This window comes from Terrapene carolina, unplaced genomic scaffold (genome assembly GCF_002925995.2).
Source record: "Terrapene carolina triunguis isolate 2854851 unplaced genomic scaffold, T_m_triunguis-2.0 Scaffold58, whole genome shotgun sequence".
NCBI classification, from domain to species: domain Eukaryota; kingdom Metazoa; phylum Chordata; order Testudines; family Emydidae; genus Terrapene; species Terrapene triunguis.
The window spans coordinates 51,619,997-51,644,182 of NW_020664409.1; the positions used below are offsets into that span (position 1 = coordinate 51,619,997).

A 24,186-nucleotide genomic window follows, 5' to 3' on the forward strand; every position below is an offset into this window, starting at 1 on the left:
CTTCTGCTAACAAAATTTGTGTGTGTGTTAATTTTTTCCTATACTGTTCTGCTTGCCTTGTCTCTCTCCTACTGCATATTTCTAAGTACCGTCACCATTTTAAGCTTTTCTGCTATAAATTCACATCTGTCTATCTCACATTTGTTCAAACGCTGTTGTAACTGTTTTTATTCCAGCTCCAGTTCCTACCTTCCCTTTACCATTTCAACCATGTCCATACATGCATAAAATAATGCCCATGCAGCAGCCGCATCCTTTGCTCTACCACATGGCTTAATGGTTGTGCAATATTGCTCAAAGCTCAGACTCGCTTCAATCAGGGGATTCTCACCCTTAAAGCACTCCCTTTCCCAGGGGCATTTCCCCTTCTTCATTACCCATCTCTCTAACCTGTTGGTTTTCTCCTGTCTCAAGCGAGCAGCCAAGGTTTTTTTTTTCAGTCATCTCTAATGATCTCTACCAAAAGCCCTTTCACACAGTCACAGTATTGCTCTAAAATCTTCTTTACTTTTAAGACATAACTCTTAACTCCTTATTGCACGGTCCTACAGTTATTCTAAGCATGATTCTTAACTTAAAAGTTACAGGACATTACCAAATATTCCATGAGAGAGAGACCTCGCTAAAGGAGCTTAGTTTGGAAAAGGAAGAGACAGTTTGCGCAGATCTGTGCCTCGGTTTCCCCACTCTGCAGCTACTACTCAACAATTACCATGTGATCAGGTCACGTGCTGCCCACGTTCTCCACCAATTTACCACCAGATTTGCCCATTACTTTGGGGTACGCTCATTTATTAGGGTTACTCTTTGGGGGGGGAAGGTTCTGTGATTCTATCAATGTACCGTTTGTGTCACTTGTGTTTTCATATGGAGCTCTTGGTTCCCCAGGGCTGGGTTCCTCCAACCGCAGAATCAGATGAATACATACATACACACACACGCACACACACACATTAACAGAGCGTGTCTGAGCAGACCAGGTCAATCAGCACTCCCAAGCTGACCCCTTATATGTCCCTGGACTTAGCAGGCTGGGTCGAGCAGCACTTCCAAGCTGCCACCCTCATATGCCATGGGCACTGCACTGGAATAAAGTATGCCTGAGAAGGCTGGGTCGAGCAGCACTTTCAAGTTGCCACCCTTATATGCCCCTGGACTCTGCAGGCTGGGTAGAGCAGCACTTCCAAGTTGCCATGCTCCTATGCCACAGGTTCAGCACGTCCCTATCCCTACTTTCACGTTACAGTTGTTCTCGTAGTAACCCACTTGATGAGCAAACCCCACAGGGTTTTTGGGCACTACAGGGATCTTTAGCTTAGGTAAGAGGAGTGTTGCTGCAAAGCAAATGGGGAAGCCAAAAACACAAGAGAGAGAGAGAGAAGCATCCAGCGTAACCATAAAAGTTATTTATTGCCAGGTAATAACCATACAAGGAGAGCCAAACAAACAAAACAGTTACAATATTAAATCTATTTTAAATCTGATTACAAAAGTCAGGTTAAGAAAACTATACCTGATCACACAAGTTAGGGTTAGAAAGCTATACCTAGAGTAAAAAAAAAAACAGAGAGCGAGAGAGAGGGCGAGAGAGCGTTGGGTTCTCATGACTCCATGAAGCTTGAACCTGTCGGGGTTCCCAGATGGTGGTGGTAGCTGAGCATCCGGAGTGCGGGAGACAGGCAGAGCCCCCAGCACCATCAGTCAGGAGAAGATGAAATCCCAATGGAACTGATGCAGATTTTGGATTCAGGCATCAGAACACTTACTTGAGCATGGGTCGGGATTTTTTGTAGGGAAACAACAATGGTTCAAGGGAGAACACTAGATTTGTTTATGGGTAAACTGATGGCTCAAGGTTGTTTTGTTCAGGCTAGACAATAGGAACCGATCATTCCTGGCTGTGGGCGGTGTTCCTTCAAGGAAGCTCAGAATGCAATTAGGCAGCTTCAATATTTTGGATACCAATAAACGATTTATTACTAGAATTGGTCTAATAACTACTGAGCTGGGTGTGTGCAGCATGGGTTCATTAACATCTGGAGCAGAGATCCCCCATCATTCAGTGCTTCCCTGCTTTTCTGGGCCCAGAGTTCAGTGCGGTTCTTGCCTTGGAATCTCTGTTCTCCATTCTGTACGCTAATGGAGATGCCTCCATGTCCCATCTTCGATGCAAATGAGGCTAGGGGAGTTGCCTTAATCCTGTCACCCTTGTCCCATGGGTTTAGGTGTGTCTCCCACTGTCTTTTCATTGCTTTTTGTAAGTCTTTCTTCTGATCGGTTTTGGTTCAAGCAGAAGCTGGGGGAGGGGGTGTCCTTCGTGAGTCAAACAGGCTGGATACTGTGCCCTGGTTCCCCAAGAACACAAAGCTGACAGGTAACAGAGGGTCAGTCCCCTCCCCCCCCCACACCAGTGGGAGTCCCGGACCACCTCTCCTAGCACCCGTGGCACCCCCGGACCACCCCTCACCACCCCCCGAGGACGCGTGGACAGGTCATGGGCCATGAATTTTTATTTACTGTCCATGACCTGTCCATGACTTTTACTAAAAATACCCATGACTAAAACATAGCCTTATTTATCATGCAGCAGATATAGCAGCAACATCCAAAGCAACAACCGTGAGCATATGGAGACCTTCTTGGCCCAAGGCTTCCAGCTTGCTGATGGAGAAACAGAAATTAATTGAAAATCTACCATTTGTAGGCTTTTACAAAGTTTAGCATTCTTTTTTAAATTTAAGTTACAAATGTTAAATATATATTAGTAAATGAAAATAGGGACTAAAAGGGTGGCCAGAACCAGGATAGTGGGGCAAATAATAAAGCAACAGCTAAGAGCTTCAAAAGAAAAATAAATATAAATAACATATAATATATAATTATGTAAATTTATATGGCTAATGTAATGTTATAGCAAATAAAAAGTGGAAGTTAAATCAAGCAAGGAATGTGCATTCCCATTGACCATGGAGTGTATACAATAAAAGGCATAAAAGAAAGGTAAATGAGACATGCTACTTTTAATTAAAATCCTATAAGGTTTCCAAAGAGAAGCCATGACAGTTTGTGTTTTCTTTTTCTGGCGGCAGTGTACTTTAAGATCAAAAACCAACCCAGCAAATATAAGGAGTGAAGCCCAACCACCAAAATCCATCCAAATTCTATTTTCTTTTAATGGGTTATTAATTATGAATGATGAAGCTACTTTGAATGGTCCAGTAGCCATTCAAAAATGTGACAAAACCTCCAGCCATTGAAAAGTTCTGTTTAACTGCAGGGTAAAATAAATGTTACTAAGGGGGTAAAAACAAAACTATATGATGGAGTTCTATCTAATATAGTATTAATGGTGGATCAAATGATTACAACTACTATGGTCTTGGGAATATGTTGCTGGGTAATGAACTTAAAAAAGAAAGCATAGAAAGACAGGCATATGATGCAAATGAAAGAAATGCTAATATAAATAAGAAAAAACAAAAGTAGTGGAATATAGGCATGGATTGACGTGAGTAATTGGACATGAGTGAGGCCCCATTTGTTGGGAGACAGGACTAAGAGGTAAATGAATCAGCAGGCTAGGATAAGGAGGAACACCCAGGGAACCATTTACAATATATAAGATAACAATGGACAACACAAGTCAGGAATGTAAAGATGAGGTAAAGAGTAAGTCATGCAGCAGCGGTGCGTGACAGAGCATGCTATACAGGAATTAGTTCCTACAAAATAACCAAGCCAATCCCAAAACACGTGATGCAATCTATAATAAATACAATGCAATGTGTACATTTGGATAAAAGAAGAGGTTTGCTGTATAATTTTGGATCTGTGGTATACCCTGTATCCATCCCCTACACCTGAGCCTGGTCAACTCAAGTGTAGTTTAACTGTAGGCCAATAAAGGAACCTGACTGACAAGAATGGAGTTAACTGAGTTCTTGGGGAACCGAGTGGAAGAGGTCTCAGGGGAACCCCAACACCATTCAAGGACCCAGATCTGTTCACTGGGAAAAACAAGTGAGTTTATGCAAAAGCTGAAGGACTCAAAAGTCATCTCTATTTTCTCAGTCTAAGAGATGGCCTAATATCATCAGAACCCAGATACTAGGCAGAAATACAAAGTCTTCCATAAACTACTATAATCCCATCAGCATCTTCTGCAGTTGGTACAAAATACCAGATTTATCAAACTGATTGAGAGCCTCAAACTGACCATACAGACACTTTCCTTTCCATAGCCTTTGGCAACCATCTTTCTTTCCCCCTTGTGCCATGGAATGGAATTACTATGGACCCATGAACATTGAAAATCACAGAGAAGGATGTTGTTATTCACATCATGATGTCCCTTGCCCCTTTTCAGGAATCCCTCTCATGAGATGACGCTAGGGGATATTTTATCCCTCTGTGATGCTGGCAAGCCAGATGTCAGTTCTTGCGCAGGCTGCAGGCATTAAGAACTGACTCATAGCTGGAGACCAGACCAGGTCACCTTTTATGTTAGTTTTCCTCAAAATAGGTATTAGCCTTATAAGAATGTATTTAGTGTTTAAACTCTATGAAAAACTTGTATGTTGCTGCATGTATTAATCTCACATAATATCTATATCTCATGTTATAAGGTAATATTTAAGTGTTTGCTCTGAAACTGTAAACCCCCATAGTCAGGAGAGAACCATTACCAAATGTGAAATACTAGTTTGCCACAAGAGGTGTTATCTCCGGCTCAACAAAAGAAGGCCCATAAACATCAGACAAACCATTGTGGAATATCAGAGGACAAAAGATTTTGTTTATTTCTCTCCTCCCCCCGCCCCCCGCCCACCTTGCCCAATGAAGAGGAGATGTGCACATGAACTCATCCGATCACCTTGAATTCTGGGGGAAGGGAATAAAAATTCCTGACAAGCAGGAACTGCATCTTTTTTGGCTGTTTGAACTCTGAAGGGCCAGAGACTAAACTGAAGCCACAGATCCCCAGGGGTTGCCTCCTGGGTCTGCCCTAAAAGCCACTTTGAATAGATAAACCACTACAACTCTGTCACTCTTAAGATTTAAATGGTAACTCATTTGTGTTGATATGTTTACTTGTTTTAACCTGTAAATAACTCTCTTCTTCCTCTTTCCTCGTTAATAAGCCTTTAGATAGGTTATTACAGGATTTCTATAGGCATTGTCTTTGGTGCAGATCTAGAGGAGGAGTTCTCAAACTGGGGGGTCAGGACCCCTCAGTGGGTCACAAGAGTCTTACAAGGGGGGTTGCGAGCTGTCAGCCTCCACTGCAAACCCCACTTTGCCTCCAGCATTTATAATATAATGGGGGGGGGGGGCACACTCAGAGGCTTGCTATGTGAAAGGGGTCACCAGTAAAAAAGTTTGAGAATGACTGATCTAGAGTATCAGCTGATCTGGGGCAAGTGATTGGTCTCTTGGGACTGGAAGTAACCTAAATGTGGTGTGATTTTTGGTGTAAATGACCATTTATCACTAAATCCAGTTTTTATGGGTGGCAAACTAGACAGGAGAATGTAGCGACTGTCTGTGATGGTAAGATCGTTATAGTGATCCAGGAGTTCACATTTATTACTGGCTTGGTGAAACAAAACACACTACCAGTTTGGGGTGTCTGCCCTGATGTAGGCGCTCACATTTGTGAGCGACTCCAGATAGCACGACACCCTCCTCCACATAAAAGCCGTAGGAAAAAATCCAACTGCAAGACCAGGGTTCAACTCTTTACTTCCAGATAGCAAAATTTAAAAGAATGGCCACTTAGGGTATGCCTACACTACCTGTGCTATAGCAGCACAGCTGCAGCTACGCCACCGTAGTGTAGTCCATTGCTACAGCGCCAGAATTGGTTTTTCCATCACTGTAGTAAATCCACCCCCTTGAGGGGAAAAATGCGCCAGCAGCCTAGCTGTGTGTACAGTGGGGGGTCGATCGCCCACCTACATCACGCAGGGCATAGAGTTTTCACAGCCCTGAGCGCTGGAGCGAGGTTGACCTAAGCTTTAGGTGTCGACCAGGCCATAGCGTGTAGCCACTCTGGGGCAAGAACCATCTTTTTGGTCTGTGTTTGGCCAGCACGGCGGGGTCCTGGCCCACGCACAGTGTCCTAGGCCGCGGCAGCAATACAAACAACAATATCCCATAACGGATCTTAGCCGTCAGACCAAACAGTGACCTTCCCGAGAGGGGGGGACACTGACATCCACGGCCCCTTCCCTGCACCCACGGGAGGGGGCTGCCACGCTCGTCCCATGCACAGCGCATGGCAGCGCCGGGTACGCCACAGGGCGGGAGGGCACCACAGCCTAGCTCCCGACCCCAGTCCCCGGATATGCCACAGGGCACCTGCCTCAGTCACGGAGGCCCGCCCGAAGGACTCTCTCTTCCCTCGGGCACTGGGGGGAAGCCGCCACAGGAGCTTTTCTCTCCTAGCCTCAGGCAGGCGCAGGACTCCTCGCGGGCGGGGCAGGGGTAAGAGCTGCCTGTCATACGGGCCCTCCCCAAGTACCGGCTGCCTCAGCGCTTCCGGGTCGGCGGGGGCGGGGCGGAGGAGGTTGCCTTGCGTGACGTTGCTGAAGGGTTCGGGCTGCTGCCGCCGCTGCCTGTTATTGTTCCTGCTCTTGCGGGTTGCCGCCTCCGGACGCCGAGCAGCTCAAGAGGGGGGAAAGCGCACGGAGCGCTTGAGAAGAGGGGTCAGTTGGTGGCCGCTAACGGTTTGCAACTCTCCGCAGCGCGAGCCCTGACAGCGGGGGTGGGGGGAGAGCGCGCGTCACTGAGGAGCGAGCGAGCGAGAGTCCGAGAGGCGGCGGGGATTGGGCGGCCATGGCCTACGCGTATCTCTTCAAATATATCATCATTGGGGACACAGGTAAGAGGGCAGGGGAGCGGAGACCTGTACTGCGGAAATGGGGGAGGGTTGCGAGGCGGGGAAAGCGAGAACGTCCGCGCTAAGCCCGACCCCGGCTGACCCATTTCCGCAGTGGTGGCGTCGCCGACGTGGTGACTTCCCCCGCCCTGCGCTCGGCAGAGGGCCCCGCCCGACGTGGCTCTGGCCTGTGCTGATCAGCCCCGCACTCGGCTGTCCTAGCCCCGCCAGAGCTCGCGGTGCCAGTCGCTGGGGCCTGCTGTCTGTCCGAGGCTTGTGCAGGGCCTGGCTGCTCCGGGCCCGGCCCTTCGTGGTGGGGAGGCGGCCCGACCGGGGTCAGGCCTGGGGCGCTGGGGACCCGAGTGCTTGGGGCGGGAAGGGTGTCACGCCGGAAACATACGACAGGGGAGCTGCCTTCACGGGGCTCAGGTGTTGGCTGATGCTGTTCGGCTCCCAGGGGCCTTGCAGAAGCGTGTGGCAAGGCCCCTGCCCCAACGAGCCTCCATGTGCGAGAGCCAAGGCGCTTAAGGCTACTAGCCCCCCACATGCAGTGTAACCTCCGTGCCAGGCCACCATGGAAACCAGCCATTTAACCAGGCACGTTATTTTCTCCATCTGGCACCAATAAGTGCCTAGTCCAGCTACTTGGAGGGAAGCTAAAATGCACCTCTGCTTCTGTCACCAAATGTCCCTAATTATAGACTTCAAATGTTGCCTTCTGCCAGGTCACCGTCTGACTTGGTCCCTTTCTCTTGGTCAGGCACACCCTTGCTCCTTCCCATAGCCCAGTGGCCCTGCTGTGGCCAGTGTGGGTTCATCTCTAGCTTTGAGAGGCCTTAATATATGAGGCCGCTCTCTATGCTAAGGCTGAAAACAGCTAGCCACAGGTGTTAAAATCAAGCTTCCCAAGTTAATGTGCTTTCCTCCCCAGTGTGGGCAGGGCCTAAAGCTAATCAAAACTCCACAAAATTATTTGGTGTAAGGTATCATATCTTGATTTGATTTCACTATAGTCATGGCTAACTTTTTTTAAAAAATCTATGGTGTATCTACCTGGCAAGATTTTCTTTGATATTTTAACAAACATGTAAGTGCTCTAAAATACTTTACCGAATATAAAAAGGCATTTAGACCAGGGATTCTCAAACTTTATCGCACTGCAACCCCCTTCTGACAATTAAAATTACTACACGACCCCAGAAGGGGGGACTGAAGCCTGAGCTCACCCGAGCCTGAGTCTGTTTTAACTTTAAATGCTGAATGTGGCACAATATGACAAAACTCTAAGATGGAGGAAAATACACATGTGAAGGAAACAAGTTATTAATTTAAAACTACTTCTTATAATTTCAGTTTCAGGATTCAGAATTTCTGATGGAAGCTTATAAAGGAGACAAATCATGGCTAAAATAAATTTGCTTTTAAAATGAGGGGTTCCGCCCGTAAAGGAAGGAGAGCCATATTTCTGTAAATGGCTAAAATAAGTTTATTGTGGAAAATCTTTTGTGAGTTTGTGTTTAGACCTCTTGTGAACACTTCAAGAATTCTAGTATGGCATCAAGGAACTGGCTTATCTGCACTAGTATTTTCATACTGATCCAGAGATTATTTCAAGGATTTCCATGTAGAGTCTTCAGAGTTGGATGGTGATTCGGCAATTATTTTTCAGTGTGCTGTAGAAAGAAAAGTTAAAGGAAGACGTTACTGAACCCTATCAAAAGATTAAAATTAAGTTGCTCTCCATTGCTCATTACTTCATAACGGAAAGCAGGTTATGCAAGTAGTAACAAAAATGGTATGCAGTTATACCAATACTGCATGTCTCTGATCTGAATCATCATGCCGAGTGCTTTTATTCACTTAAGTGCAGGTATCATAAGTGCTTTTAAAAAAAAAAAAATTAAATTGCAGCTACAGAAAATTAACTGTAAAACTGGCACTTCTTACTCAGCCGGTCTCATCCGTTTGTGTTCTGCTTACTCTAGTGACTTCTTGCTTCTGTTAGCTTCAGACAGTAACAGCTTTGGTAGAGTGATATGGATTCTGTTCTAGATCGTATCTTAGATAGAATTGTTAATGTCCAGTTGCAGAGTTTCTGTTGTGGGTGAGGCACATGCCAAAAATAATATATCTACGCTTTCAGATCCCAGGTTGTGTTTGAAGGACTGGGAGCTAGGAAAAGACAACGTATTTATAAAACTGAACCGATTTTATCTGGAATAAGTGAGGCAGCAAGCATGGAACCCTATGATGTAATTTTTAGTCATTTTTCAAAAGAGATACTTAAAGTGTCATTGCTTCTAAACAGCAATCACTAGAGGAAATGGGCCTCTATTTTACAGCATTCTAGAAATACTTAGATTCGGTTTTCAAATATGTTGAATTAGCTAGCAGTAGACCACGAACTGCGAAGCAGGTAGTAAAAGTTTAAGGTAAAATAAAAACATTCCATTCTATATTAATGGATAACTAAGCGCTCTGTATAAGATTATTTCAATCAGACTTTTAAACTGGCAGGTGGTTATTAAATAGTGTTCTGTTTTGGTTGTTTTACATTTGAATCTGTGACACAGGATGCATCATGGACACATCAAACATAGACTAGTTTCTCTGCACTCCATGTCAATGCATGAGGGGCCTGATGCATTTTTAAAAGAAAACTATTGAACAGCTCCTTTTAACGTGCACATATTAAATCAGACCCGATTAAGATGAAGAAACTCCTTTTAAGTTTACATGTAACACAGGTGTCAAGTTCCTCATGTAGAAAGGTTATTTTCCTGATGGCAGTGACTTCATCTTACAGTGCATAATGTGTCGTAGTGATTGATCATCTTACACTAATCCTTTCAAGGTTCTGTGGATACGTTGTGAATTCCTTCCAAATGTGGTGATGGAGTCCCATCTTATAGAGTCATTCATCCTAGAAAGGTACTTCTCCCCTCCCCCGCCATAAGCTTGAAGGTCCCTTCACTTTTATCAATAGGTTAATTGAAATCCTGGAGTCCACCCAACTTTTTAACATCAAATACAAAAAATAGGATATCCTGTTACCAAGACGATCAGCAGCTGTTTACAGATGTTTCTATCTTTCTCTTGCAGCCTGACAGTTTTGTAACTTGAGCATCATGTCAAGCTTCATTCCATTTGGGGCTGTGAGAGGTTATACTATCTCTCTGCGTTCCAGATAAGTGACCAGGTTAGAAAGCATTGGGGGCCTCCTGGTTTCTATGCAAGGAAGCAAGAGTTAGCTAGGAGGATCATGCAACACCTAGAGCGCATTAGCCTCACAGAAAGCCAGCCTGGAGCACAGGAGAGGAAGTGCAAGCTAATAAGGAGCTTGGGACTATGGGTATCTCAGGTTATGTCTCACTCCAGAACCCATACTGGCATAGCTGTGCGTGTGTAGCTCCTTAGTAAAGACGTGGCCCATGCCAGCAAGAGTTTTCTGTTGGTGTAGAAATGTCATCGACCTCCCTGGATGACGTTTGCTACATTGACAAAAGTCCTCTACCATCAATATGACTGTGTCTACACTAGAGGTTTTGTCGGCATAGCTATGTTGATCCAGGGTGTGGTTTTTTCACACCCCTGATGGACGTACCTGCTGACATAACTTTTAAGTGTAGACCAAGTTTCAGCAATTGTACTGGAAATCTACTTTTCATGAAGATAACACTACTAATCTGGTTTTGTTTAAAGTCTGTTTAGTGTTTTTTATAAACTGTTTTGTTTGGTAGTCTTTGAAAGTTTTGTTTTCTCTCTTTCTAAAAGAGGCAATACAAAGACTGCTACCTGATTAAGTACTTTTTACTTGTTCAGAAGAGGAAAAGAAATGATGTTTCAGCACATTTGAAGTTATACATACTATGGGACAGAGACAAAGAGAAGCAGAGACTGGGAGGAGGAAGTAGTTGTAGGCAGGCAGGAGAGTTTAGGGAACAAACCAAGACTGTTGCCTTGAATTCAGGGTCTGACTCTAGAACTGCAAGGTATAAGGTTAGTTGAAGTTTCCTTCTGCCCTCATTATTGAGGGACTACTGGGAGACTACTCAAGAACATGATTGAATATGCTTCAGCTGCCAGCCTCAAGTCTGTTCAATAGATTTCAGTGATGCCAAGTAGTCATCTCTTAGTATGTAACCAAGCATTATTGTTTAGATTTGGCTTATAAACAAGAGCTCAGGTTTACTTTCTTTCTTGGCAAGGTGTGTCCAAACTGTTGGTCTCTATCTTGAATTAATCAGGAACTCAGGATATCTCAATTGTTGCCCCCTTCAGGATGTGTCTTAACCAAATATGTATAACAACATTAAAATAATGTTATGGCAACAAAGTGAAGAGCACACCAATTAGGAAATAACAGAGTTAAGGCCTGTGCAATTTTAAATCTGCCCCTTTGTTTTTATGTATTATGATAGTAATTTATTACAAGATCACATACTGTTTTTCCCCAGGACCTCTGCTTCATTTCACATACAAAATAACAGTGCTGAATGAATAAGACAGCTGTTCAATATTTTTTTTTGTCCTCATTGTTCCCTGTGGCCCCATGCATTATTATAACATACCATCCAAACACTGCTGGGCCATATAGTTTGCTGCCTCACAAACACTAATGAATCTATTCTCGTGACACCCCTGTGAGGTCATGAAATGCAATCATCATTTTACAGATGCTTAAATGAGGCACAGGAAAATTGACTCCCACGTTGCATGGGGAGTCTGTTGCAGAGGCAGGGATAGAACATGTTTTTTCTGGGTTCCGGTCTAGCATATTATCCGTGGATTGTTCTCAACCTCTTGTATCCACAATACAACTGCAACAAATGTGGCAGGCATGCTCTGCATCTTGGAACAATTCACTATATAGCCCTGCCTAATTCTTGGTCTTATGTGATTATGTAATTAAAGATTGTGTCGTATATACATACAAGAGGGCAAAGTTAAGTTTGGGTAGGCCACCTTATCTTTGCTATGTCCTGACTTTTGACTGCTTCATTTTGCAAACTTAATGTTCATTTGAGGTCTTAGGGTAAACCCCACAAAATTTTATACCCAATCTAGCTGGGCGGTTAATAAGGCAAAAGACTTTATCTTGTTCCTTGCACACTTTTCTGCACTAATTCTCATTTGAGATCTGCATAGCTTCGTTCAAATTTGCTTAAACAATATTTGTGTAGAATGTTGACAAACCACTAGGAGGTGGTTTGCGAACAGGGACCACTAACAGGGAGTTTGGAAGGGGAGTGGGAAGGGGGCAAGGTATACTTGCCAATCTTTAAAGCCTTTAAACTAAACTATAATCAAAACTTCATGATTTAAACAAAAACCCTATCATTAACCCAGGTAGCTGTAGGAGAGAATGCAGGCAGAAGCCCAGCAGCAGAGTGAGGCTATCCTGTTTACTGCACTCAGTGTAGCATGTATGATTACCTACCGTGTAGCGTATGTGTGCATTCGGTGCAAGGAGCTCCTGGTCCTCAGAGACCACGTACAGGCTTTGGAGGCCGGGGTGGCGGAACTGGAGGAGCTAAGGGAGGCAGAGGTATGTTGATGAGGCTTTCCGGGACACTATAGATTTGTCCCAACTCCGGTCAGACAGCTCCTGCGCTGTTAAGGAGGATGAAAGGCTCAAGGAAGGAGAGCAGTCAACGGGAGTAGAAGGAAACCTTCCCATAGTTGGGACCCTCTTTCCAGATGATGTTGGGGTATCCTCTCGCACTGAGGTTACCTCTCCGGGGGGAGGGAACTCCAGTCATTAGGAAAAGGCAGGTGTTAGTAATGGGAGATTTGATCATTAGAAACATAGCTGGGTTTGTGATGACCGGGAGAACCGTATGGTGACTTGCCTGCCTGGTGAGAAAGTTGCGGCTCTCTCGAGGCATCTAGATAGACTTATGTGTAGTGCTGGGGAGGAGCCGGTGGTCGTGGTACATGTAGGTACCAATGACATAGGAAAGGGTATGAGAGACGTCCTGGAGGCCAAATTTAGGCTGCTATAGGAAAGAGACTGAAATCCAGGACCTCTATGGTAGCATTCTCAGAAATGCTTCCAGTTCCACGCGCAGGGCCAGGTAGGCAGGCAGAGCTTCAGAGTCTCAATGCGTGGATGAGACGATGGTGTAGAGAGGAGGGGTTTAGATTTATTAGAAACTGGGGAAACTTTTGGGATAGGGGGAGCCTGTACAGGAAGGATGGGCTCCACCTAAACCAAAGTGGATCCAGACTGCTGGCACTTAGTTTAAAAACTGCTCTGCAAGCTTTTTAACGTTAAGAGATGGGGGAAAGCCGATTGCTGCAGAGGAGCATGTGGATCGGAGAGAGTCTTCTCTTAAGAGGAGAGCCTATTGATAGAGATTCTCTAGGTTTTAGTCAGGAGGAGAGGATGGAAGAGGATAAAGTATGGGCTAGATCAGACGAGAAACATTCACATAAAAAAGAATCTGACATGTCAGAAAAGGGCAAACAAACAAACAGTGACAAGTTTTTTAAAGTACTTGTACACAAATGCTAGAAGTCTAAATAATAAGATGGGTGAACTAGAGTGACTTGTGTTAAAGGAGGATATTGATATAATAGGCATCACAGAAACCTGGTGGAGTGGGGACAATCAATGGGACACAGTCATTCCGGGGTACAAAATATATCGGAAGGACAGAACAGGTCGTGTGGTGTGGTGGGGGACAGGGGGAGAGAGTGGCACTATATGTGACAGAAAATGTAGAATCAAATGAAGTAAAAATCTTAAATGAATCCACATGTTCTATAGAATCTCTAGGGATAGTAATTCCATGCTCTAATAAGAATATAACACTAGGGATCTACTATCGACCACCTGACCAGGACAGTGATAGTGATGATGAAATGCTAAGGGAGATTAGAGAGGCTATCAAAATAAAGAACTCAATAATAGTGGGGGATTTCAATTATCCCCATATTGACTGGGTACATGTCACCTCAGGATGAAATGCAGAAACAAAATTTCTTGATACTTTAAATGACTGCTTGTTCGAGCAGCTGGTACAGGCATCCACAAGGGGAGAGGCAATTGTTGATTTAGACCTGAGTGGAGCGCAAGATCTGGTCCAAAAGGTAACTATAACAGGACCGCTTGGCAATAGTGACCATAATATAATAACATTTAACATTCCTGTGCTGGGAAGAACACCTCAACAGCCCAACACTGTGGCATTTAATTTCAGAAAGGGGAACCATGAAAAAATGAGGAGGTTAGTTAAACAGAAATTAAAAGGTACAGTGACTAGAGTGAAATCCCTGCAAGCTGTATGGGCACTTTTCAAAGACACCATAATAGAGGCCCAGCTTAAATGTATACCCCAAATTAAAAAAACACAGTAAAAGAACTAAAAAAGAGCCACTGTGGCTTAACAACCATGTAAAAGAAGCAGTGAGAGATAAAGAGGCATCTTTTTAAAAAGTGGAAGTCCAAGCCTAGTGAGGTAAATAGAAAGGAGCATAAACACTGCCAAATTAAGTGTAAAAATGTAATAAAAAAGCCAAAAAAGAGTTTGAAGAACAGCTAGCCAAAAACTCAAAAGGTAATAACAAAATGTTTTTTAAGTACATCAGAAGCAGGAAGCCTGCTAAACAACCAGTGGGGCTCCTGGACGATTGAGATACAAAAGGAGCACTTAAAGACGATAAAGTCATTGCGGAGAAACTAAACGAATTCTTTGCTTCGGTCTTCACGGCTTAGGATGTTAGGGAGATTCCCAAACCTGAGCCGTCCTTTGTAGGTGACAAATCTGAGGAATTGTCACAGATTGAAGTGTCACTAGAGGAGGTTTTGGAATTAATTGATAAACTTAACAGGGACCAGATGGCATTCACCCAAGAGTTCTGAAAGAACTCAAATGTGAAATTGCGGAGTTATTAACTATGGTTTGTAATCTGTCCTTTAAATCAGCTTCTGTACCCAATGACTATAAGATAGCTAATGTAAGGCCAATATTTAAAAAGGGTTCTAGAGGTGATACCTGCAATTACAGACCGGTAAGTTTAACGTCAGTACCGGGCAAATTAGTTGCAACAATAGTAAAGAATAAAATTGTCAGACAAATAGAAGAACATAAATTGTTGGGCAAAAGTCAACATGGTTTCTGTAAAGGGAAATCATGTCTTACTAATCTATTAGAGTTCTTTGAAGGGGTCAACAAACATGTGGACAAGGGAGAAAATGAAATTTAATGTGGATAAATGTAAAGTAATGCACTTTGGAAAAAATAACCCCAACTATACATACAGTATGATGGGGGCAAATTTAGCTACAACTAATCAGGAAAGAGAACTTGGTGTCATAGTGGATAGTTCTCTGAAGACGTCCACACAGTGTGCAGCAGCAGTCAAAAAAGCAAACAGGATGTTAGGAATCATTCAAAAAGGGATAGAGAATAAGACGGAGAATATCTTATTGCCCTTATATAAATCCACGGTATGCCCACATCTTGAATACTGCGTACAGATGTGGTCTCCACATCTCAAAAAAGATATACACCTCTACCTCGATATAACGCTGTCCTCGGGAGCCAAAAAATCTTACTGCGTTATAGGTGAAACCACGTTATATCGATCTTGCTTTGATCCACTGGAGTGCGCAGCCCCGCCCCCCGGAGCACTGCTTTACCGCGTTGTATCCGAATTCATGTTATATCGGGTCACGTTATATCGGGGTAGAGGTGTATTGGCATTAGAAAAGGTTCAGAGAAGGGCAACTAAAATGATTAGGGGTTTGGAATGGGTCCCATAGGAGGAGAGATTAAAGAGGCTAGGACTTTTCAGCTTGGAAAAGAGGAGACTAAGGGGGGATATGATAGAGGTATATAAAATCAGGAGTGGTATGGAGAAAGTGAATAAGGAAAAGTTATTTACTTGTTCCCATAATATAAGAACTAGGGGCCACCAAATGAAATTAATGGGCAGCAGGTTTAAAACAAATAAAAGGAAGTTCTTCACACAGCATACAGGCAGCCTGTGGAACTCCTTGCCTGAGGAGGTTGTGAAGGCTAGGACTATAACAGGGTTTAAAAGAGAACTAGATAAATTCATGGAGGTTAAGTCCATTAATGGCTATTAGCCAGGATGGGTAAGGAATGGTGTCCCTAGCCTCTGTTTGTCAAAGGATGGAGATGGATGACAGGAGAGAGATCACTTAATTATTACCTGTTAGGTTCACTCCCTCTGGGGCATCTGGCATTGGCCACTGTCGGAAGACAGGATACTGGGCTGGATGGACCTTTGGTCTGACCCATTATGGCCATTCTTATGTTCTTATGTGTATTATAAAATCTAGTGCAGTGGTGAGCAGCTTGTGATGGGCTTCGAGACATTTTGCTGATGTTGACCGTCTGCTGGCACGTCTCCCTGCAGCTCCCAGTGGCCTCGGTTCGCCATTCCTGGCCAATAGGAGATGCGGGAAGCAGCGGCCAGCACGTACCTGCCACTGGGAGCTGCAGGGGGCTGTGCCTGCGGACAGTCAACATCAGCAAAATGTCTCGTGGCCCTCAATGAGATTATCCTGATGGGCTGCAGGTTTCCCACCCCACTTATCTAGTGAGTATGTGCAACATCCTTCTTAAAAACCTTTATGATTTTCAAAAATCACAGTTAACTTTTCCCGGACAACAGAAAGGCGCATATGCCCCATAGACCGTCTTATTCAAATTCAGTTGTTTTTTTTTTTTTTCATTGATCTTTCACTATTTCTGTTCCCCTCCTCCCCCCCCCAAAAAAAGTATCGATCGATCGATCTATAGAATATGGTATATTTTTACTCTACTTTTGTTCAAACTTTGATTTTTTTTTTTAAACTATGAGCAGTTGAAAATGTAAGTGATCCCTCAGAATAGAAACGCTTGTGCAACTTTAATTATGTGTGTCACTTACTAACATAAATGCTGATAATGAGAGGAAGGACTGTCTTGTAGTTAAGACTCTGGGCTGGGACTCGGGAGATCTGTGTTCAGTTCCTGGCTCTGCTACAGACTCAGTGTGTGACCGTGGATAAGTCACTCAAATCTCGGTGTCTGTTTCCTATCTATAAAAATACTTTTTTCCCCATCTTTTGTCTTGTCCATCTACGGGGTAGCAACTGTTTTTTACTCTGCATCTGAATAGTGCCTAGCATAATGGGGCCTGATCTAAGCTGGGGCATCTAGGCGTAACTGTAGCAAAGTAATTATTAACGTAGTGTAGACTTTAATCTTGAGGATGAGGAATCCACTGAAATTGGTTTATTTTCTTGAGAGAAGAGAATTACTTGTATATCTTTAGAGAAGAAATGCTTCATTTCTGTGGATTTCCACTTGTCCAGTGTCCTTTCCATAGAGTTGATGGTATTGTTACTCCTGGGGGAATTCTGCACCACTGTGCGCGTGCAGAAACTCTGCCCCGCTCCGCCCCTCATAGATGCTCTTTGCTTCCCTGCAGAAAAATGGTTTCTGTGGGGAAGCAAAGAGAAGCCGCAACAGTGCTCATTCACCCCTGCCGAGCAGCACAGGCAGGGGAGAGATAAGTCACTGTGGGGGAGGGAAGGAAGGGGGTTCTGTGGATGCCTCAGCTGCCCAGGGACATTAGTCCCAGCTGAGGGGAGAGGGGGAGGAGGAGGACGATGTCAGAAATGGAGTTCCCCCTCCCCTGCACAGAGCAGCCGGGCTGGGTCAGATCAACTCCAGAAACCTCCCCCGGCTGCAGGAAGCCCCCACCCCCTCTGTACCAAAAATACCATATCATACCGTTGGCGGAGAACGGCGAACAGCAGCCACTGGGAGCTGCGGGCAGCCGTGCCTGTGGACGGTCAATGTAAACAAACTGTCTTGCGGCCAGAACAGGTTGCCCACCACTGATATACATCATAAACAAAAAAGGGCAGACACCTAAAAGGCTGTTTTTTAAGTGTTTTCTGCTTGTTTTACATTGTAAATTTAGGTACAGTGTAGTCTAGAATACTCTGACTGGAGAGCTAGTCAGATGTCTCCACAAGAGCCAAGAATGGAAACAGCAGTTGAGGGAAAGAGATTTTTAGTCAGACTTTAACATTTTGTTTTTTTATTTTTTTAACACTTACTTGATTGAATGACTAATATGGTAAAAAAGGAAGTCTTGGCTGAAGATTCAGCACACTTGCCCTTTTAGTTGAGGTGGCAGAACAAACGATGTCTCCAAGGCTTCCATCAAAACAAGTAGGGCCCCCTCCTCCCACCAACCTTTCATGTTTTCTTTATACTTCAGAGAAACACATGGAATGGGGGGTGGATACGTCACCTCTAAAATTTCCTGTTATTAAAATGGAATGACTATGTTGAAAACTCATTTACTTTTCACTATTTATGCGGTTGGTGTTATGCGTTTGGTGTTTTGCCTTTCAATCAGTTTGACAATAAAAATGCACGCTAGTAGTTTCACATTCTTGTCTTTATGGGATAGATTACAGACACTCCCCGGGTTACGAAAACCCGATTTACACAAATCCGCACTTACGGAATAAGTTCCGTAAGCTTTTTTTTGTGTGCGTAATTGTCGGGTATACGTTCCCGACTTACGCAAAATTTGACTTACGCAAGGTGCTCCGGAACAGAACGCTTGCGTAAATCGGGGAGCATCTGTAATGCTACAATGTTTAGATTACATTCAAGGCATGGCATTCTGATATTTTCTATCTTAGTTTCTCTTTCCTAATGGTTCCTAATATTGTTAGTTTTTTTGACTGCCGCTGGATATTGAGCAGATGTTCTCCGAGAACTATCCATGATGACTCCAAGATCTTTCTTGGGTGGTAGCAGCTAATTTAGAACCCATCATTTGTATAGTTTGTATGTACAGTTTGGATTGTTTTCCAGTGTGCACTACTTTGCACTTATCAACACTGAATTTCATCTGCCATTTTGTTGCCCAGTCAGCCAGTTTTGTGAGATCCTTTTGTAATTATTCGCAGTCAGCTTTGGACTTAATGATCTTGAATAAGTTAGTGTCATCTGCACTGTTTACTCTTTTTCCAGATCATTTATGAACATGTTGAACAGCACTGGTCCCAGTACAGATCCCATTTATCACTTTGTAGTTTAAAAATGGACCATTTGTTCCTACCCTCTCTTTCCTATCTTTTAACCAGTTACTGATCCATGAGAGGACCTTCTGTCTTGTCCCGTGACTGCTTACTTTGTTTAAGAGCTTTTGGTGTGGGACCTTATGACAGGTTTTCTGAAAGTCCAGGTACATTATATCAATTGAATCACACCTGTTGACACTCTCAAAGAATTCTAATAGATTGGTGAGGCATGATTTCCCTTTATAAAAGCCATGTTGACTCTTCCCCAACATATCATGTTAATCTATGTGTCTGATAATTCTGTGTACTGTAGTTTCAGCTAATTTGCTTGTTACTGAAGTTAGGCCTACTGGCCTGTGATTGCCAGAATTGCCTTTGGAGCCTTTTTTAAAAACCGGAATTACATTAGTTATCTGCTGGTCATCTGATACAAGGGCTGATTTAAACAATAGGTTATATAACATAGTTGTTAGTTCTGTGATTTCACATTTGAGTTCCTTCAGAACTCTTGGGTGCATACTATCTGGTCCTGGTGACTCATTATTGTTTAATCATTTTGTTCCAAAATTTCCTGTATTGACACCTCAATTTGGGACAGTTCCTCAGGATTGTCTCTTAAAAAGAATGATTCAGGTATGGGAATCTCTCTCACATACTCTGCAATGAAGACCGATGCAAAGATTTCATTTAGCTTCTCAATGGCCTTGTCTTCCTTAAGTTCTCCGTTAGCACCTTTATCGTCCAGTGCCCTCACTGATTGTTTGGCAGGCTTCCTGCTTCTGGTGTACTTCAAAAGTTTTTTTTTTTTATTTTGTTTTTAGTTTTCGTGTCTTTTGCTATTTGCTCCTCAAATTCTTCTTTGGCCTGCCTAATTATACTTTTATGCTTGACTTGCCAGGGTTTGTTCCTTTCTATTTTCTTCAGTAGTATATAATTTTAAATTTTTAAAGGATACCTTTTTGCCTTTAATCGCCTTGTTTACTCTGTTGTTTAGCTATGATTGCATTTTTTGCTGCTCTTACTGGGTTTTTTTTTTTTTTTTATTTGGGATATGTGTTTAGTTTGAGCCTATATTATGGTGTTTTTAAATAGTTTCCTTGCACGCATTTCACTCTTGTGATTGATGTGATTTTTGACAGTTTCACTGCTGTCCACAGGGTTTTGAATAGCAAGAGTGGAACTAACCGGAGTTTTGTTAGGGCACGTCTACACTGGCAAAGTTACAGTGCCACTCAAGAGAGCGCAGAAGGAAAATCACTGTTATGTTTTCACACTGACAGCTGCCTGCGCAATAGCGTGTTCACTCTTGCAGCACTTGCAGCGCTATTCGGAGTGGTGCACTCTGGGCAGCTATCCCACAGAGCACCTCTTTCTCTTTTGCTGCTAAGAGTTGTGGGAAGGTGGAGGGGGTCACGGAGCATCCTGGGTCCTATCCCAATGCCCCGTGATGCATTGCTTCGCATCCCAGCAATCCCTGTGCTTCCGTCTGCATTTGGCGCCAATTTTCAACGGTTTGTGTACTGCGCACCCTGCCTCTTTCGGGCTGCAGGAATAGATCCCGAACAACTGATCAGTATGCTGCTCGCTCTGATCAACACGTCACGAGTGGCAATGGAGTTATTCCTTAAACTACAAAAGCAAGAGGAGTGACATTGATCTCGCCACACGTAGCAGCTATGACACAAGATTGCTCGTGGCATTCACGGAGGTGCTGACCACAGTGGAACACCGCTTTGGGGCTTGGGAAACAAGCACTGAATGGTAGGATCACATGGTGATGCACATCTGGGATAACGAGCAGTGGCTGCAGAACTTTCACATGATGAGCTCGCCCCAGCCCTGCGGTGCTAGGACATGAGAATGAGAACTGCCCTGTCGCTGGAGAAGCGCGTGGCGATTGCACTGTGGAAGGTGGCTACTCCAGACTCCTACCAATCGGTCGCTAACCAGTTAGGAGTGGGAAAGTCAACCATTGAAGTCGTGTTGATGGAAGTGTGCAGGGCCATTAATCGCATCCTGCTCCAAAAGACCGTGACTCTGGGCAGTGTGCATGACATTGTGGATGGCTTTGTACAAATGGGCTTCCCTAACCGCGGAGAGGCGATAGATGGCACGCACATTCCAATTCTGGCACCAGATCACCTAGCCACGGAGTACATTAATCGCAAGGGGTATTTCTCAATGGTTCTCCAGGCACTTGTGGATCACCGTAGGCATTTCACAGACATTAACGCAGGCTGGTCCGGAAAGGTGTATGACGCACGCATCTTTCGGAACAGTGGTCTGTTCAAGAAGCTGCAAGCAGGGACTTCCTTCCCAGACCAGAAGATCATCGTAGGGCAGGGGCAGGCAAACTTTTTGGCCTGAGGGCCACATTGGGTTTCCAAAATTGTATGGAGGGCTGGTTATGGGAGGCTGTGCCTCCCCAAACAGCCAGGTGTGGCCTGGCCCCGCCCCCTATCCGACTGCTTCTTGCCCCCTGACATCCCCCCCGGAACCCCTGCCCCCCCCCCGCTCCCTGTCCCCTGACCACTCCTGGAACCCCTGTCCCTGACTACCCCCGCCACCCCATCCAACCCCCCCTTCCTGACTGTCCCCCAAGGACCCCTACCCCCATTCAACACCCCTGTTCCCTGCCCTCGGACCGCCCGACCCCTATCCACACCCCCAACCCGTGACCATCACCCTGAACTTCCCTGCCCTCTATCCAACCCCTCTGCTCCCTGCCCACTTACTGCGCTGCCTGGAGCACCGGTGGCTGGCGGCGCTACAGCCGCACTGCCCGGCTAGAGCCAGCCACGCCACCGTGCAGCATAGAGCACCGGGTCAGGCCGCGGCTCTGCAGCTGCACTGCCCGGCAAGAGGTCGCAGCCCTGCCTCCCAGAGCATTGCGCCGGTGGCGCAGTGAGCTGAGGCTGCAGGGGGAGGGTCCAGGGACTAGCCTCCTGGGCCAGGAGCTCAGGGGCCGGACAGGAGGGTCCTGCGGGTTGTAATTTGCCCACCTCTGCAGTAGGGGAAGTCGAAATGCCCATTGTGATCCTGGGAGACCCCACCTACCCCTTAACGCTGTGGCTTACGAAGCCATACATGAGGCAACTTGACAGCAGCAAGAAGTGGTTCAACAACAGGCTGCGCAAGTGCAGAATGATTGTTGAGTGTGTTTTTGGCTGTTTAAAAGCCCACTGGCGATACCTGTATGGGAAGCTGGATGTGGCCGATGACGATATTCCCATGCTTATAGCCGTGTGCCGTACACTTCATAATATTTGTGAAGGGATGGGTGAAAGCTTCACTCGGCTCGACCGCAGAGGCTCAGCGCCTGGAGGCTGAGTTTGAACAGCCAGAGACCAGGGCTATTAGAGGGGCACAGTGTGGGGCCATAAGGAACAGGGATGCCTTGAGGCAGCAATTTGAAGCTAAAAGCCACTGATATTGGTTGCAATGCCCAGGATTGCAGTGTTTGTAATGCTAGGAGGTGATTGGTGCACATGATGCAAGAAGGGGGCTTAACGTTATTATATGTTGCTTTGCAGTGTTCTTTTTGAAAACAATCTTTATTCTATTAAGTGAAAGCAAACAAACACAATTCTTTTATTGAAAGACAACAACCAGAGGAGAGAGTTAAATTAAAACAATGATCAGCAACAAGGGGATGGGGGAAGGGAAGGTCTTAAAAGGAGGAGGGGTCCCGGGACGGCTACAGATTTGTGTATGTCCAGGGATCATACTCAACCCTCTCCTTTGGAATACAATGCAGTGAGTGCTGTACTTGAGCAGGGCCAAACTGCAGAGGGATGGCTGTTGAGTGCAGTGGGTAGTGGGAGTCTACAGTGCTGGACTGTGAGGAGGGAGGAGTGGAATGCTGTGGGTAGAGAGTGGAGCCAGGAGGTTGATAATAGTGTGTGGGGTGCATGGGAAAGAGTTTTGCGGCAGCGGCTGCAGGGGCGGGCGGATGTGGAGCTGCTCGGTTTGAAGAGCTAGTATCATAGAATATCAGGGTTGGAAGGGACCTCAGGAGGTCATCTAGTCCAACCCCCTGCTCAAAGCAGGACCAATCCCCAACTAAATCATCGCAGCCAGGGCTTTGTCAAGCCTGACCTTAAAAACCTCTAAGGAAGGAGATTCCATCACCTCCTAGGTAACTCATTCCAGTGCTTCACCACCCTCCTAATGAAAAAGTTTTTCCTAATATCCAACCTGAACCTCCCCCACTGCAACTTGAGACCGTTACTCCTTGTTCTGTCATCTGGTACCACTGAGAACAGTCTAGATCCGTCCTCTTTGGAACCCCCTTTCAGGTAGTTGAAAGCAGCTATCAAATCCCCCCTCATTCTTCTCTTCTGCAGACTAAGCAATCCCAGTTCCCTCAGCCTCTCCTCATAAGTCGTGCTCCAGCCCCCTAGTCATTTTTGTTGCCCTCCACTGGACTATTTCCAATTTTTCCACATCCTTCTTGTAGTTTTGGGCCCAAAACTGGACACAGTACTCCAGATGAGGCCTCACCAATGCAGAATAGAGAGGAATGATCACGTCCCTTGATCTGCTGGCAATGCCCCTACTTATACAGCCCAAAATGCTGTTAGCCTTCTTGGCAACAAGGGCACGCTGTTGACTCATATCCAGCTTCTCATCCACTGTAACCCCTAGGTGCTTTTCTGCAGAACTGCTGCCTAGCCATTCGGTCCCTAGTCTGTAGCAGTGCAGGGGATTCTTCTGTCTTAAGTGCAGGACTCTGCACTTGTCCTTATTGAACCTTGTTAGATTTCTTTTGGCCCAATCCTCTAATTTGTCTATGTCCCTCTGTATCCTATCTCTACCCTCCAGCATATCTACCACTCCTCCCAGTTTAGTGTCATCTGCAAACTTGCTGAGGGTGCAGTCCATGCCATCCTCCAGCTCATTAATGAAGATATTGAACAAAACCGGCCCCAGGACCGACCCTTGGGGCACGCCGTTTGATACCGGCTGCCAACTAGACATGGAGCCATTGATCACTACCCGTTGAGCCCGTCGATTTAGCGAACTTTCTATCCACCTTTTAGTCCATTCATCCAGCCCATACTACTTTAACTTGCTGTCAAGAACACTGTGGGAGACACTAACAAAAGCATTGCTAAAGTCAAGGAATAACACGTCCACTGCTTTCCCCTTATCCACAGAGCCAGCTATCTTGTCATAGAAGGCAATTAGGTTAGTCAGGTATGACTTGCCCTTGGTGAATCCATGCTGACTGTTCCTG

General features: G+C 45.1%; 1 protein-coding gene across 1 annotated transcript in view; it reads left to right on the forward strand.

Annotated features, from left to right (window-relative positions):
- The first annotated feature begins 6,564 nt into the window (after positions 1-6,564).
- Positions 6,565-24,186, forward strand: part of RAB2A (RAB2A, member RAS oncogene family) — a 79,127-nt gene continuing 61,505 nt past the window's right edge. The window contains exon 1 of the mRNA XM_024198451.2: positions 6,565-6,883. Coding sequence (XP_024054219.1) covers positions 6,838-6,883 — 46 coding nt within the window. The 5' untranslated portion in view covers positions 6,565-6,837. The remainder of the gene's footprint in view (positions 6,884-24,186) is intronic.